General features: G+C 37.0%; 1 protein-coding gene across 1 annotated transcript in view; it reads left to right on the top strand.

Annotated features, from left to right (window-relative positions):
• The first annotated feature begins 12,634 nt into the window (after positions 1-12,634).
• The window catches only part of DYNLT3 (dynein light chain Tctex-type 3), a 10,070-nt gene continuing 7,342 nt past the window's right edge, over positions 12,635-15,362 (top strand). Inside the window, exon 1 of the mRNA XM_003799879.3 lies at positions 12,635-12,786. Coding sequence (XP_003799927.1) covers positions 12,757-12,786 — 30 coding nt within the window. The 5' untranslated portion in view covers positions 12,635-12,756. The remainder of the gene's footprint in view (positions 12,787-15,362) is intronic.

Raw genomic sequence — 15,362 nt, 5'->3', positions numbered from 1 at the left:
TTATTCTCTCTCCTTCCATCTCATTTCTTCTAGAACCTTCATCTCAGTAATTCTCTGACCCCACTTGAACATGGAATCTAAGTATCCTGCCACTTTTTCACTGTTTGTCCCTACTTACCTACCCAGTGATCTATCAACCCAATCCCTCCATTGAAAACGTCTTCAAGGCCCATGATCCTTTCCAAGAACTAACATAGCTAAAACCTGCAAACTTGATGACTGGTTTCACTTTAAAATTATGACCACAAAACCCAACCGAGTTGCCTGAAATCTTAGCAAATTTTCCTAATTTATTTCTTTCCCCACAATCTGAGAAAATAGTTTCCCCTCTCATCTAACTACCAACATTCACTCTAACTTAGACTCAAACTCTCAAATTCTCATCTGATTTTTTAACGTCATTCAAATGATTGCCTAAACCAGGGATGTCCAACCTTTATTTTTCTCTGTCACACATTGCAAGAGTTGTCTTGGACCACACAGTAAATACACAAACAGTAACAACAGCTAATTACCAAAAAACCCCCACAAAAGTCTGTGCATACTTTTTGTGATATCTGTGATGTCTGACCAGCAAAAACGTCCTCACAGACTGGACACCCTGGAAGTACTTTCTTAAAAAAACTTTTCCTTATTTCTTTCACCTAAATCACTCTCTATTCCCTTACTTTGCTTAAGTCATCATTATGACACTTCTAACTACTTCATATATGCCTACAGATGTATACACTTACATGTTGCATTTGTGTATTGTCTGCCTTCCCTACTAGATCATAAAAGCCATAAAAGCCTACTAGATCAAAGGGAAATTTTCCTGTTCACACCTATCTTCTAATGCAGGATTTCTCAAACTCCACATCATTGAGCTTTTTTTGCCAAATAGCTTTTATCATGGGGGGCTGTCTTATGCATTGTAGAAAGTTTATCAGCATTCATGGACCCTACTTACTATAAGCCAGTAGTACTCACCCTATTTATGACAATCAAAAATATCTCCAGACATTGCCAAATATTCTCAAGGTGGAGGTGGGAGTGGGGCCAAAATCTGCCCTGCTTAAGAACCACTTCTTTAACACACTGGCCATAATGGGTACTAAGTAAACATTTGTGGAATAAATGAATGAATGGCCAACCCATAAGACACACAAAAGTCCCCAAGAGGCAGTATAGTTTATTGTTCCAACTTCAAGCAGAATGATGTGAGTGCTAAAAAATGTGTACACATGAACCTAGAGAGTAGAATGATAGATAATTAGGACTCAGAAGAGAGAAATACTGGCAGGTCTGATGAGAAATTACTTAGTGGGTACAATGCACATTGTTCAAGTGATGAATACCCTAAAGGCCTAACTTGACCACTATGTAATCTGTGAGTGTAACAAAATCACACTTCAATGTCATACATTTATATGAAATTATACTTTTATCCCATAAATTTATTCCCTGCCTATTGTTGATCCATGTTCGTCCAACATAAGGTGATTTAAGCTTAGCAGAGAAAGAGAATTTACCTTGTTTAATAACATCTGGAGGGGGAAAAAATTATACCAAGGATTCAAATCACCCATCTGAGGAAAGTTTTGACAAACTACTGATGTCAGGACCATCTCCACGCCAATTAAGTCAGAATCTCAGGGTGTGGGGTATAGCACAGATATTTTTGAAAACCTCAGTCTGTGAGTCCTATTTGCAGCCAGAGTTAAAATTCTGTTCTTTTTAATTCTCCAAAGACTAATTCCATAGCATAGCAATTCCCATGGTCAGGGAATCCTCACACATCAACTTTAGTGATCAATGCCTTGAAAACTGGAAGAAAGCATACCTCAGCATAGTAATTTTCTGGTCTGTTTATATCTTCCTGCCCCATTGTTGATCCATGTTCATCACAAGTAAAGTAATTTAAAAATTAGTGTTCTACTTTTGATAATTAGTTCTGGTAATGAGAAAAATTGTATTACCTTGCAACTTTCTTTTGTAATAATATCTCGTGCTATGGAAGAAACTCACTCTGTCATACTGGGACTATATATTATAAAGGCCTTGAAATAGCACTGAGTGAGAAGCTTGACTACAGTAGCCTATACCGAAGAAATACAAAAATTATAGAATCAGATGCCTATAACAAATCAGATGTAGGAAAGCAGGGTTAGCATTTTAATTTATATATTTTTATTTGTGTACATTTATGAAAAAAATTATTCGACTAGTCTACACTTTGGAGAAGTTTCTTCCCACGGTCTCTAGGTCACTCCTCAAGTCAGAATTGGGCTTGGGAGGGTCAAGGTGCTCTCCCTTGGCCTCCTGGATTGGACAATTCCTCAGTGAGAAAGTGCACCATAGGAAGACTCACTCACCCTCTCTCATACTGGGAATTAACTCCCAGTTCCCAGTAAGTCCAACAACACAGGCTGCCTGTTATCCTTCCCTTTTCTAGATTTTAGTGTTTCCTGTTACTTTTCTGTTTAATTCTCCTGTTATGTCTTGGATAGTATATACATAGTGCACTATTTTGGTTCTTAAGCAGATAAAGTACACCTGAAATGCCTCTAGTCAGCCATATGGAACAAAAAAGTTAGCATTTTAAATTGGAGAGTTCCATCAATATTTACATAGCATATCACAGTGTGCTAGTGATAACATTTAATAACGATGATTTTAAGTATCTTATTCAAATATACCAAGATTTTCATTCCCAGAGTAGTATCTTATAACTCGATTTAAAAAAAAAAACTCTATTTCTCAAAGATGAATAGTTCTGAAGCAAAATAAATACTTTCCAATTCTAGAAAAGGTTTCCTATGGGAGTACATGTTTTCTATGTTTTGAAACTGAAGGACTGTCAGCTACAAAACAGACATAATATCTGTCACCACATTAAAATAATTGTTTATAAAAATAATGCTGATTAAATTCCTCAAGCAAGTTAATCTATTTTGCATAAAGTTCTGCTTGTATTTCAAAAGAATATTTGTTCTGCAATTGTGTTCAGAATGACACACATTAACCAGATAAAATGTATTAATCATGACATTTAAATTTCCTATGTTCTTTCTGCTGTATATTTACACTACCTTGACATGTCATCTATTGTGAAAGAAACATGGAAATTTTCCATGCAACTATGAAGTAAACTTTCATCTTTTAATTGCATGAATTTTTACTTCTCATATTTTGAAGCACTTTAAGTGCATAACATTTGGGACTATATCTAGTGATTTGACTATTTTTATTATTATAAAACATGTCTCTTTCTCTAGCAATTGCTTTGCCTTAGAGCCTATTTTATTTGATGTTAATATGTATATCTCTATACATGCTAGCTTTGGATAATGTTTCTGAGTGTATCATTTTCTATCCTTTTACTGTAAACTTTTCTGCAACTTTGATAATATTTCTGTGACTTTTATAATCTGCATATAGATTGGATATGTTTTGTTCTGTTTTTCATTTTAAAAGTGGAACATACATTGTATTTATTGTAGGGATTACAGTGAAACTTGCCCTTCTCCCTTTATCTGATTTGCTGAAAGATCAACTCACAATTATGGTAGATTAATAAGAGAAAGGTTTATTTCCAAATACCATGTACATGGGGGAAATCACAAGAATGATTACCTAAAATCTCAGCAATGGTCAGGGACTTTTAAAGATGCCTTTTAGAAGGGAGGGAAGGAGAGTGTGGAAAGTATACGTGCAGCAAGTGGTTGATGAGGGAGATGAGTGTAGATGAGTGGAAACAGATTAAATTATTGATTAACCTGAGAGACAGGTCTCCTGCTTCAAATGACCTTAGGGCCAAGTCTATTAGTATGCAATAAGGAAGTCAGCATCTTTTTCTGATTCTAAATCAGGTTACTCAGGTTTTATAAAAGAGAGGCCAGTGCTTTCTGATCATGAATGGCCTTTTAATTCAAAATATTCTTTATACCAAGGAATCATATTTTGGTGTGAAATTTTCTTATTTCCTTCATTATTTTATTATGACATATTTGAGTTTAAATCTATCATCTTATGATTTTTACCTATTTGTCCCACTTTTACAATGTTTTTTTCCTTTCTTTGGGGTATATTGAACTTTTTTTAAAATTATATTTCCCTGTTAGCTTGGTAGTTATACACTTGTAAATGAAACTGTTCCTTTATTTTTTTTTACCATATTCAAAATGCATCCTTGATTTATCAAAGTATAATATTAATTGGCACTTTTACCCACTGTTTAGATAATAAAAGGACTTTTGAACATTTTAACTCAATTTATCCACCTCTCAATTTAAATGCTATTGTTATCCTGTATTTTAATTTGGCATATTCCCTAAGATGTTATCATTGTTTTAGGGAGTTCATAATCATTAAATGTATCCCTTTAATTATACTTCATTTCTTTCTATATAACCCAAATTTCTATCTAGAATCATTTTTCTTTTGCCAAATGAATAAATTTTAATATTTTTTGATGTGTACTTCTGCTGGTAACTATTTGTTTCCATTTTTATTTATCTTAGCTTTTTTTATATCATCTTAACTTTTAAGGGATATTTTGCTGGGTACACATTTTAAGTTCAGAATATTTTCTTTCAGTATTTTGAAGGTGTCAAAATACATTGTCTAGCATTCCTACTTTTACCACTCCCATCAACATAGTACTAGAAGTCCTAGGTAGCGTAATCAAGCAAAAGAAAAAAAAATAAAAGGCATTCAAATAGGACTAAAGGATGTAAAATCATTCCTCTTTGCAGGTGACATGATCTTAGATATGGAAAATCCTAAAGATTTCACCTAAACAAATATCAGATTCATAAACAAATTCAGTAAAGTTGCATGATACAAAAATCAAGATACAAAAAATATTTGCATTTTTATATACCCCTAATGAACTAACTAGTTAAAAAAGAATTCCAGATAGCAATCTCATTTAAACTAGAATAGCTGTCATATAACCCTAGGAATAAATTTAACCGAGGAGGTGGAAGAAACAATCAGCAAAGTAAAGAACAATCTGTAGAACAGGAGAAAATATTTTCAAACTGTTGATCCAACCAGGGCCTAATATCTAGAATACAGATGGAACTCAATGCACACTATGGAAATGAGGGGCACACTTATAACTTTGACTCAACTGTATAAGAACAATACATGTAACCGAGGCATTTGTACCCCATAATATTCAGAAAAATAAAACCAAAAAACCAAAATAATCCCATCAAAAAATGGGAAAAGGATCTGAATAGACATTTCTCAAAAATAAAAGACATACAAATGGCCAACAGGCATATGAAAAAAAAAATGCTCAACATCACTAATCATCAGGGAAATGGAAATCAAAACCATTAGGAGATAATATACCAATTAGAATTTTTATCATAAAGACAAAGAACACTAAATACTGGCAATGATGTGGAAGAAAAAAAAAATTCTTCCACACTGTTCATGGCAATGTAAATTAGTACAACCACTATGGAAAACAGAACGGAGGTTTCTTGAAAAAGTTAAAATAGAACTACTCTATGATCCAGCAATTCCATTACTAGGTATTTATTCCCCCCAAATGAAATCACTATATCAAAGAGATTCTGGCACCTTCATGTTTAGCGCAGAACCATTCACAATAGCCAAGATATGGAATCAACCCAAATGTTCATCAACAGATTAATGGATAAAGAAAATGTGGTATATATACACAATGAAACATTATTCAGCAATAAACAAAAATAAAATCATGTCATTTGTAGCAACATAGATGGAACTGGAAATCATTATTTTAAGTGAAAGAAGCCAGACACAGGAAGACAAATGTTGCACGTTCTCTCTTTAATATGGGAGCTATAAAAGCTGATATCATGGAAATACAGAATAAAAGATAGTTACCAGAAGATAGAAAGGGCAGTGGGCAATGGAATACCAAGAGAATTGGTTAATGGATCGAATTGTGCAGTTAGAAGAAATAAGTTTGAGCATTTGATAATACAGTAGGGTGACTATAGTTAACAACAATATATTGTGTATTTTGTAATGTCTAGGAGATAAGATTTGAAGTATTCCAAACACAAACAGATGATAAATGTTTAAGCTGATCACTATCCTAAATACCCTGATTAGATCATTACACATTGTATGCATTTATCAAAATATCACATGTACCCCATAAATACATGCAATTTTTATGTATCAATAAAAATACATCGTCTTTGAAAGCAAATACATTGTCTTTGAGTTTCCTCTGTGACTATGAGAATTTAGGTGTAAATTTTCTTGTTTCAGTTTTGAAGGTAATTTGTCCTTTTGGGGGGGAGGAATGTTACTTTGCAATTTCTATACTTTCATTGATTTCAGCCATTTTCTTGTGCTGTAGCCTTCAGACTTCATTTTCAACAATGGTTCTTTCTGGTTCTATAGCAGGCTGTCTTTGGATTCTAACTGCAACTATTTCCCGAGTCTCCAACCTGTTTAGTATATTCCATCAGATTCTAGACTTGCCAAGCCTTCACAATCGTGTGAGCTGATTTCCTAAAATAAATCCTTTTATATATACACACACTCTCAAAACAAACTTCTGAGAATTGGTTATTCATATAGTCAAGGAGCACATGGATGATCTTCTTACTGAAGAGAAATGGAGGATAAGCAATTCATGCCATGATGTGACATCTAATTACCCACCTTATGAAAAGCATGTTTGGGGCAAAGTGGAGTGGTTAGCCTTTGGTCTCTATGGCAGCAAAGATTCTCATAAAGATCATGGAGTCACAAAATGTCTTCTTATAACTTGAGGAAACACATATAGGGAAAATATAAATTAAGAGATATTAATATAAAATTAAGAACATGAACAACAACAACAACAACAACAAACTAGAAGGCCTCCATGACAGGTTTGAAAGAGTCCCTCATAACTTACAGTTGTATACCATATTCATTCATTACATTGATTATATTAATGGGACCTGTAATACAGAATCCCTATATAGATGTAGAGCCTAAAATGTGCTACTTGACATCAGCTCCTATATTATTTTATAGGGGGAATAGGTTAGTCATACGACCACCTGCAATAAAAATCATTAGACATAATCTGTGCCATCCATGTAAGCAGGTAGAGTTAAAAGGGGGAAATGATCAAGTAATACAGAATAGCTGCTATAGTCCCTGTCTCTATAGCTGGGCAAGAGGATGGGAGGGCGTAGAGGCACAAAGTGGGGTAGACTATACCATATTTTTGAACTATTCCTTGGAGGTCCTCTATACCTAGCATCTCCGCACATCCATTATAATTAAATCCTTTTTAGATTATTATATTTTGAGAATTGTATCTGCTTCCTACAGAGATTCTAATTAAGTTCTTCCATCAATTTTGGGTGATCTTTAGCTATTATTTTACTAAATATTGCTTCTGCCCATTCTCTTTCATTTCCTTCTGGAAATCCAATTGTTTATGTTAAACTTTCTCATGGTATTTCTTTGTCTCTATGCTTTCTTCTGTATTTTACATTCTTTTATAATTCTGTGCTTTGCTTTGAATATTTTCACTAACCAAATTTTTAGCTTTGTCTGAACCAGAATAGAACCCATCCAATATATTTTTTTTTTAATTTTGGTTATTATACTTTCTATTTCTAGAAACTCCATTTAGATACTTTTTATAGTTTCCAGATATTTTATTAAATTTTCTATCATGCTTTTATCTCCCTGGATATAGTAAGCATAGTTATTTTAAAATCTATTTTAAAGTCTATTGAAATGTACTCTTCCATTTAGATCCCTGGTTGGGCTGTTTTCATTGTACTTTGGTTTATGATTGTTTTTTGTTTGTTTGTTTGTTTTACTTTTCCTTTTTTTAGGTCATGTAAGCTTTAGAGATAATGTTGTTTTGTCTCTTCATGTGCTTAATTGTGTTTTATTGTGTAGTTGATGTATGTGAAAAGGTATATGTTTATTTTGAGGCCTAAATTAACAATTTCCTCCTTCAGAAACAATTTACATTTGCTTCTGGAAGTTGGCTGGAGGCATTAGCAATGCCAGGTCACCTTAACTCAATTTTAGTGGTTAAAGTGATTTAAAACTGGGTTTCATTCCCTGGAAGATCAAGTTTTGATGTTTTACTCATTGTGCTACCCAACATATGATTGTTTACCAGAATCCTCCTTGGCAGGCCATGAAATATGATTCTTTTACTTCTTGGCCCATAGGCAAAAGGCTTAGCATCTTCTTACCTCTGGCAATATGCCATGCTCATCTTAAATTTCATTCTGCTCCTAAGTCTTAGATCCATAGTTTTTCCTTACCTTGTTAAATCTCCACTTTCTTTGAACAAAATGTCTATTATATATTTTTCAACATTTCTAATTGTCAGTCAAAGGGATGGTCCTGAGTACTTAGTACAGTATTACAAAAGCCTTTAAATATAATTTGAATAGTTTGTAAAGAGGGTCAAAATGTGTTTTATCAGCTACTTATAAGGAGATTATTTCTTAACAATTAAGATTTGAGGCTTGGCACCCTTAGCTCAGTGGTTAGGGTTCTGGCCACATACAATGAGGTTGGCAGGTTCCAACCCAGCCCCGGGCTGCCAAACAACAATGATAACTACAACAAAAAAAAATAGGTGGGCATAGTGGTGGGCACCTGTAGTCCCAGCTACTTGGGAGGCTGAGGAAAGAGAATCACTTAAGTCCAAGAGTTTGAGGTTGCTATGAGCTTTGACGTGACGGCACTCTACCCAGGGCAACAGTTTGAGACTCTGTCTCAAAAAAATTTTTTTTAAGATAAATAATTATTAAAAAACTCTTGGATAGAAATTGCTTATAATTATTTAAAGCATTAAGTCAGATATAAAATGTTATATTACTGAAAAATAGGATCTTAATAAATCATTTTAAAAGATTTTATTTGGAAGTTGTCGCAAATTCTTTTTTTTTTTTTTTTTCTGAGACAGAGCCTCAAGCTGTCCCCCTGGGTAGAGTGCCGTGGCATTACAGCTCACAGCAACCTCCAACTCCTGGGCTCAAGCGAGTCTCCTGCCTCCGCCTCCCAAGTAGCTGGGACCACAGGCACCCGCCACAACGCCCGGCTAAGTTGTCGCAAATTCAATTACAACATCTTTTCTATTTTTTGGCTACACTTATATAAAGAAACCATTTTTAACCGAACCCTATGAAGATTCCCACAAAGCACCTTCAATTTACCATCATGTAGCATATGAATATTATCTACGGTATGGGCCATGGTGTGAAAAACGTTGGAAAGGACAGACCTACCCACATTTATTTCACATACTTTTTTTTCTTATTAGCATAACTCACTTTTAACTATAAAAGATGAAAACACCAAAAATATGTTTTCCCAAGGGGGGAAATTATATAGCCCAATCTTGGCCAATGGGACCTGAGGAAAAGACTCTTGGGAACTTGAAATATTTGCCTTCCTAAGAAAAAGTGATCAACCCAAGGCAATGTTCAATCTTCTTCACTGGGTGTGACATCTTTGCTCCTTATAATACTAATACTAGTATTAGTATATAGTAATACTAATACTAGTATAATACTAATACTAGAACTAATGTATGACTGTGAGGCTAAATGTTGCTGATGTGTTGAGAATAGTGGCATGGAAATATAGAAAGCACAGAGGCCCCCAAAATTTGTTAAACAACTAAACTAACCTAGAACATCTCTACCTCTTTATGTCTGGTTATACAAGAAAAGAAATGCCCTTAAAATTTCAATTCTTCCCACATTTGGGTCTTCTGTTACTTTCAACCAAAGGATGCTAACTAATAAAGCTGTAGTGGTTTTGAAGCATGGCTCCCACATTATTTCACACGTCTGTCATTGAGAGGTGGCATCTGTACCCCTTCTCCTTGAGTCTAAGTGGGTTGTGACTGCTTTTAATGATTAGAATATGGTGGAAAAGACACTGTGATTTCTGAGAGTATGTCATAAAAGGCGACACAGTTTCTGCCATGGTGAATGGAAACACTTACACTTAGGGTTTTGAGTAGCTATGTAAAATATCTGACTGCCCTAAGGCTGGGATTATGGTAAAAAGCCTACTCACTTGATGGTTCCACGTGTTGGTGATCCACTTGAAAGTGCTATTATTTTATTTTTCCCAGCCCAGATATCAGACATATGAATGAACTATACTGAACAAGTCTTCAAATTATTCTGGCCTCCACCATCAAGTTCCTTTTTGATCCCTGAATCTTCCCAGCTGAGGCACCATATATCATGGAGCAGAGACAGGTTATTTCTCTTGTGCCTTGTTCAAATTTCTGACCAACAGAATCCATTAGCATAATACAATAAAATAAATAAGCTACTAAATTCTGGGTGAATTTATTACATAGGGATGGTAACTGGAACACTTTTTCATCTCACTTTATATTTATCATGAGTTACCACATAACATAAACTTGAGATGTATAGCCCTTGTACCTTTAAGTATAGCTAACTACAGGGTTTAACCCGTGTAGACATAGAAACAATTCTTTAGCAAAGTAAGGTTGGTGTTCACAAAGACACAACTAATCCTCCTCATAAGTAGAATGTTAAGATTCCTCATAGGTCAATAACTTTGGTTTTAAAAAAATTCTTTAAATGGGATATACTTTTTTCATGAATTACAAGCACAACTTTTTTGCAGTGACGTTGCATGACTCACAACTTAGGAGAACTGTAGTGATGAGCACCCCGTGCTCAGACATGGCAGTTTGCTTCAATGTGCTCCCCCAGGAGATTGATTCTGAGAAAGATTTCTTCAAAGATCGAGCTTCTGCACCTGCCTATAGATATGCAGATATGCAGAAATATGCAGAAAGCCTCTCAAAGAAGAGATCTGGAGAATCAGGCTGAGGTCACAGCTGGAAGCTCGAACACATGTCCTCAAGCGTTGGGTTCTGTTCTCTGTCTTCTTCCTTCATTAACACTATAATCTCTAGTTTTAGTTTGGGCCAGCAAGAACAGACCGTCAGTCTCCTTTATGTTTTTACTCTAAACAAAATCAATTGTATATGTGTTCCTCAGCCTTCACACTGAATTGTAATCTTAATGGTAGCTTCCTAATGTTACTTCACTTCTTTGTATCTGTGTTAAATTCTTACTGAATGTTTAAAAGTATATAAGATAATCAGTAAAGTCAGGCCTGGTCACTGAGTTGAGTGAGTCTCCACCTCCCTTCAAATCAATCATCTCGTCTGCAGTTCCTTTTCCCTATGTCTCCGATCAGAGGCTCTGAGAACACTTTCAGAGAACCAATAGCAAAATTTATATTATCAAGTAAAAAGCCTTATTTAGCTCTAAGCTCATAAAATGGGAGCCGGGAATGGAGAGGTCTGACATTAAGAAGCTCAGATATCCACCAATACCTATGTGCTTTATACAAGTTACTTCACTTCTCTCTGCTACAGTTTTACTTGTAAAATAAGAGTTCTGGGCTGGAGGACTAATGAACCTTCCAAATATGAAGGTAGGCAGCAAATGGAAAAGTAGTATGGTAGGCTGAATAATGTTCTTCCCCAAAGATACCCACATGTGAATCCCCAGAGCCTGTGAATGTTACCTTCCATGGCAAAAGGCACTTCGCAGATATGATTAAAGGTTTTGATGTGGGAGATAGAAGGGTGAGAGTCATACAGAGGAGACATGGGGATGGAAGCAGAGATCAGAGAGAAGAGAAGACACTGCTGGCTTTGAAGCTGGAGAAAGGAGTAATGAACCAAAGAATGCAGGTAGTCTCCAGAAGCTGGAACCATCATGGAAACAGATTTCTTACAGAAGAGACCCAACCCTATGGACCCAGTTTAGACTTCTGACCTCCAGAACCATAAAAGAATGAGTTTGTAATGCTTTAAGCTACTAAATCTGTGCTAATGTGTTACGGCAGCAATAGAACACTCAAACAGTACTTAAAAACTTGGGCTCTGCTGTCAGACTACTTGAGTTCAAGTTCATCTTACTAGATACATGACCTTAGGAAAGCTACTTAAATTCTCTGTACCTCAGTTTCATCTTGAAAAATGGGCTGATGAATAAAGCAAACTTTCTGGATTACTGTGAAGTTTTAAGGAAATCCTTAGGATTACTTGGATTTTAGTAATTTTTAAATAAATGTACTTATTTTTCTCTTGCTGACATTTATAATTTATTTGTTCCTTCTCTCCCATAAATCATACATTCCTTCCTACACAGGCACAGAGGAAGTAGAAGTATTTACTTTAGGACTTGTGTGCATGGCATCTCATTTGATCCTTACAACCAGTTGTGAAATAGGTATATTTTCATATCCGAAAATTGAAACTGTGGGAGGTATTTTTTTCCAGGTGTCATAGCTAGTAAGTGGACAAATCAAAGTGTCTTGTTCCCATTGCATTAACTATATTTATTTGCTGGATGAGGACGAATGAACAAATAGGTGCAAATAACCACAGCAGCATGCACTCAACCAATACTGCAGAATTTAGACCGACTGACACCAGAACACCCTATCTGATCCACCCTGGCAGGATTCCCAGCTCTTTAACATCCGCTCTTTCCAGATACTTTAGATTAAGAAGCTAGAAGTGCGGGCCTACATTGACGCCCGGCGTTGCCCAGGGCCCACCCCGCGTTGCCAGGAAGGTGACGCCACTGCGACACAGAGGCGGGGACTACGTGGAGAAAGGCCCCAGGCCATCAAAGAGGGCGGGGCCTCCCTGGAGGCCAGTGCGCGGCTGCAGAGCTAGACTTGCGCGTCGCTCCGCCCCCAGGGAGAGCCGGCGCCACCATGGAGGAGTTCCACCGCCACTGCGACGAGGTACCGCCCCTCGATCGCCTGGGAGCGCCCCCCGCCCCCGTTTTCTCAGCCCCGGGATCCCAGCTGGGTGATCTCCCTCCCGGAGCCGGCCCAGAGAGTTGGGGTGCTGTATCCTCCAAGCCTGGGTCTTGTCCGCGGGGAGGGGAATCCGCCCCGCCGGTTCCAGTACCCACACCCCGACGTCCTGAGGGTGGGCTGAGATTCTGAGTGGCAGGGACAGCGCATGGGTCAAGGAGTGAGGTTGGAGCTGAGTTGGGGGGGGGCGAGGTCTGACTGGGGTGCGCAGGGTGGCGGGGATGGCAGACACCGGTCTTCTGCCAGGCGGGCCGCGGAAGCCGGTCTTCCAGCTGTTTCCTCCGCCCCTCGGCGTCCCCAAAGCAGGTGCCGCTGGCTACTCAGGGCCGTGGCGACATTGCCACTTTCGCTCCCGGGAGCTCGCGCCTTGGATGGGCTAAAAGGAAGTGCATTGTGGATTATGAGTCCTAGCTTACTGACATAGGCTTCCCTGATTCTTACCAGAATCCCGTGATGTCAGGTGTCCTGTTACTGATGGGGACTCCGACTGTTCATCGAGGCTAAGTGACTTGCCCAAGTTAAAACTGCCAGGAATGACAGGTGCTCCATTTGAACTCAGGCCTCTGACTGCTCAGCTATAGTCCTTGCTTCACTTTAACCACTAGGAGTATGAGGCCTGTTGGCTCTCAGCATAACTTGTGACAGCTTGAAAAGGACGGAATAGACAAAGACATTTCCTGTACAGTGGTGGCTACTGGGGGATGATACAGGAAAACAAAAGTAGGCACAAGGTGGAGGTGCAGCATAAAATGATGTATAATTAGTTTTACTACAGGGATTTCTGCGGGACACTGTAGGATGTGGGCTTCTGCAGAAACTAAAACCACATTTAAATGAATTAATTCTGTGATACAGGGGGTGTATATACTTACAAGTCAGTGGTAAAGTGTTCTGATTTTAGAAATAAGGACTTGAAATTCCATGACTGGACTCAGCACCTGTAGCTCAGCGGCCAGGGCACCGGCCACATGCACCAGGGCTGGTGGGTTTGAACCCAGCCGGGGCCTGCTAAGCAACAATGACAACTACAATAAAAAAATAGCCAGGCATTGTGTCAGGCACCTGTAATCCCAGCTACTTGGGAGGCTGAGGCAAGAGAATCACTTACGCCCAAGAGTTTGAGGTTGCTGTGAGCTGTGATACCACCTCACTCTACCGAGGGCGACATAATGAGACTCTGTCAAGAAAAAAAAAAAGAAAGAAAGAAAGAGAGAGGGAGAGAGAGAGAGAGAAAAAAGAAAATAAAAGAAATTCCATGACTGGCTCCCTCTCAGTCATATCGTCCAACAAGGGCTCATCACCTGAATCCGAAGAGGATTCTCCTGCAGTTCTTCCTAAATACATATTTTTAGGAAGTACTAAAATTATGCATGTTGCCATGGCTACCCCATGCATCTCGATTATTAGGTGACTTTCCAAATTCTATCTCATTCATAGGCCAATTTTGAAAATAGATGAGAACCTGATTTTAAGGTAAAATTATAATTTTGTAATAAGGTGATATCTCTTTTCATAATAATCTTAAATATTTAGGGAATTTTATTCCTTTGTTGTTGGAAAAATCTGTGGGGTAATTGAATGAGTTGACAAAAATGTAAATCAATACTCAAGATCATATTTCAGAATTCACCTGTTTTTAAAAATGTATGTAAATTTTATTTTTTAATTGACATATAATAATTGTACATATTTACAGGGTATGTAGTGATGTTTCAATGATGTATAGTATGTAAGATGTTTCAATAATGTATAGTGATCAGATTAGGGTAATTAGCTTATCCACCTCAAACATTTATTATATCTTTGTGTTGTGAACATTCAATATCCTCCTTTTGGCTATTTGAAACTAAATAATATATTATTGTTAGCTATGATCATCCTACAGTGGTAGAGAACACTGGAACTTCTTGCTGCTATTTAGCTGTAATTTTGTATCCTTTTGCAAATCTCTCCCTAGTCACGTCTTCCCCTACCCCTTCTCAGCCTCTAGCAGCCTCTGTTCTAATTTTTACTTCTATGGGATCAACTTGTTTGAAGTAATTTTAAGTTGTACAGTGGTTTCCACAAAAAAAAAAAAAGGTGATGTCAGAAAGCACCTAGAAACATCTCCATGGCAACAAATCATGTATTGCCTGAAGTGTCTTGGTTTAGATTTCATTATTATCATATAACTTAGTTCTGTACTCTAGGACACTTGGCTGTCATTGATAGTGTTGATTTAGGATTCTAACAAACTATTCCAAAAACTAAGTTTTCAAACCAATTTATACATAGTATTAGAGTGATCTTAATTCCATTATTTGTATAGTCTTTAGGAAAGCCACATTTTGGCCTAGCATAATTTAAAGACAAAATTGAAAATAATCTAATTCAGCACTCTTTTCTTATGGACCACTTTATTCTCTCAGTGGAAATCATTTCCTACACACTGATTACACTAATATATCCTTATAGCCACCTCTGGTTCATTTCCTAAGCTTTACAATACAATGATTCTTTTT

Source organism: Otolemur garnettii, unplaced genomic scaffold, assembly GCF_000181295.1.
Source record: "Otolemur garnettii isolate 467f Iridium unplaced genomic scaffold, OtoGar3 scaffold00158, whole genome shotgun sequence".
Classification (NCBI taxonomy): domain Eukaryota; kingdom Metazoa; phylum Chordata; class Mammalia; order Primates; family Galagidae; genus Otolemur; species Otolemur garnettii.
This window is presented reverse-complemented; position numbering and strand designations above follow the sequence as displayed.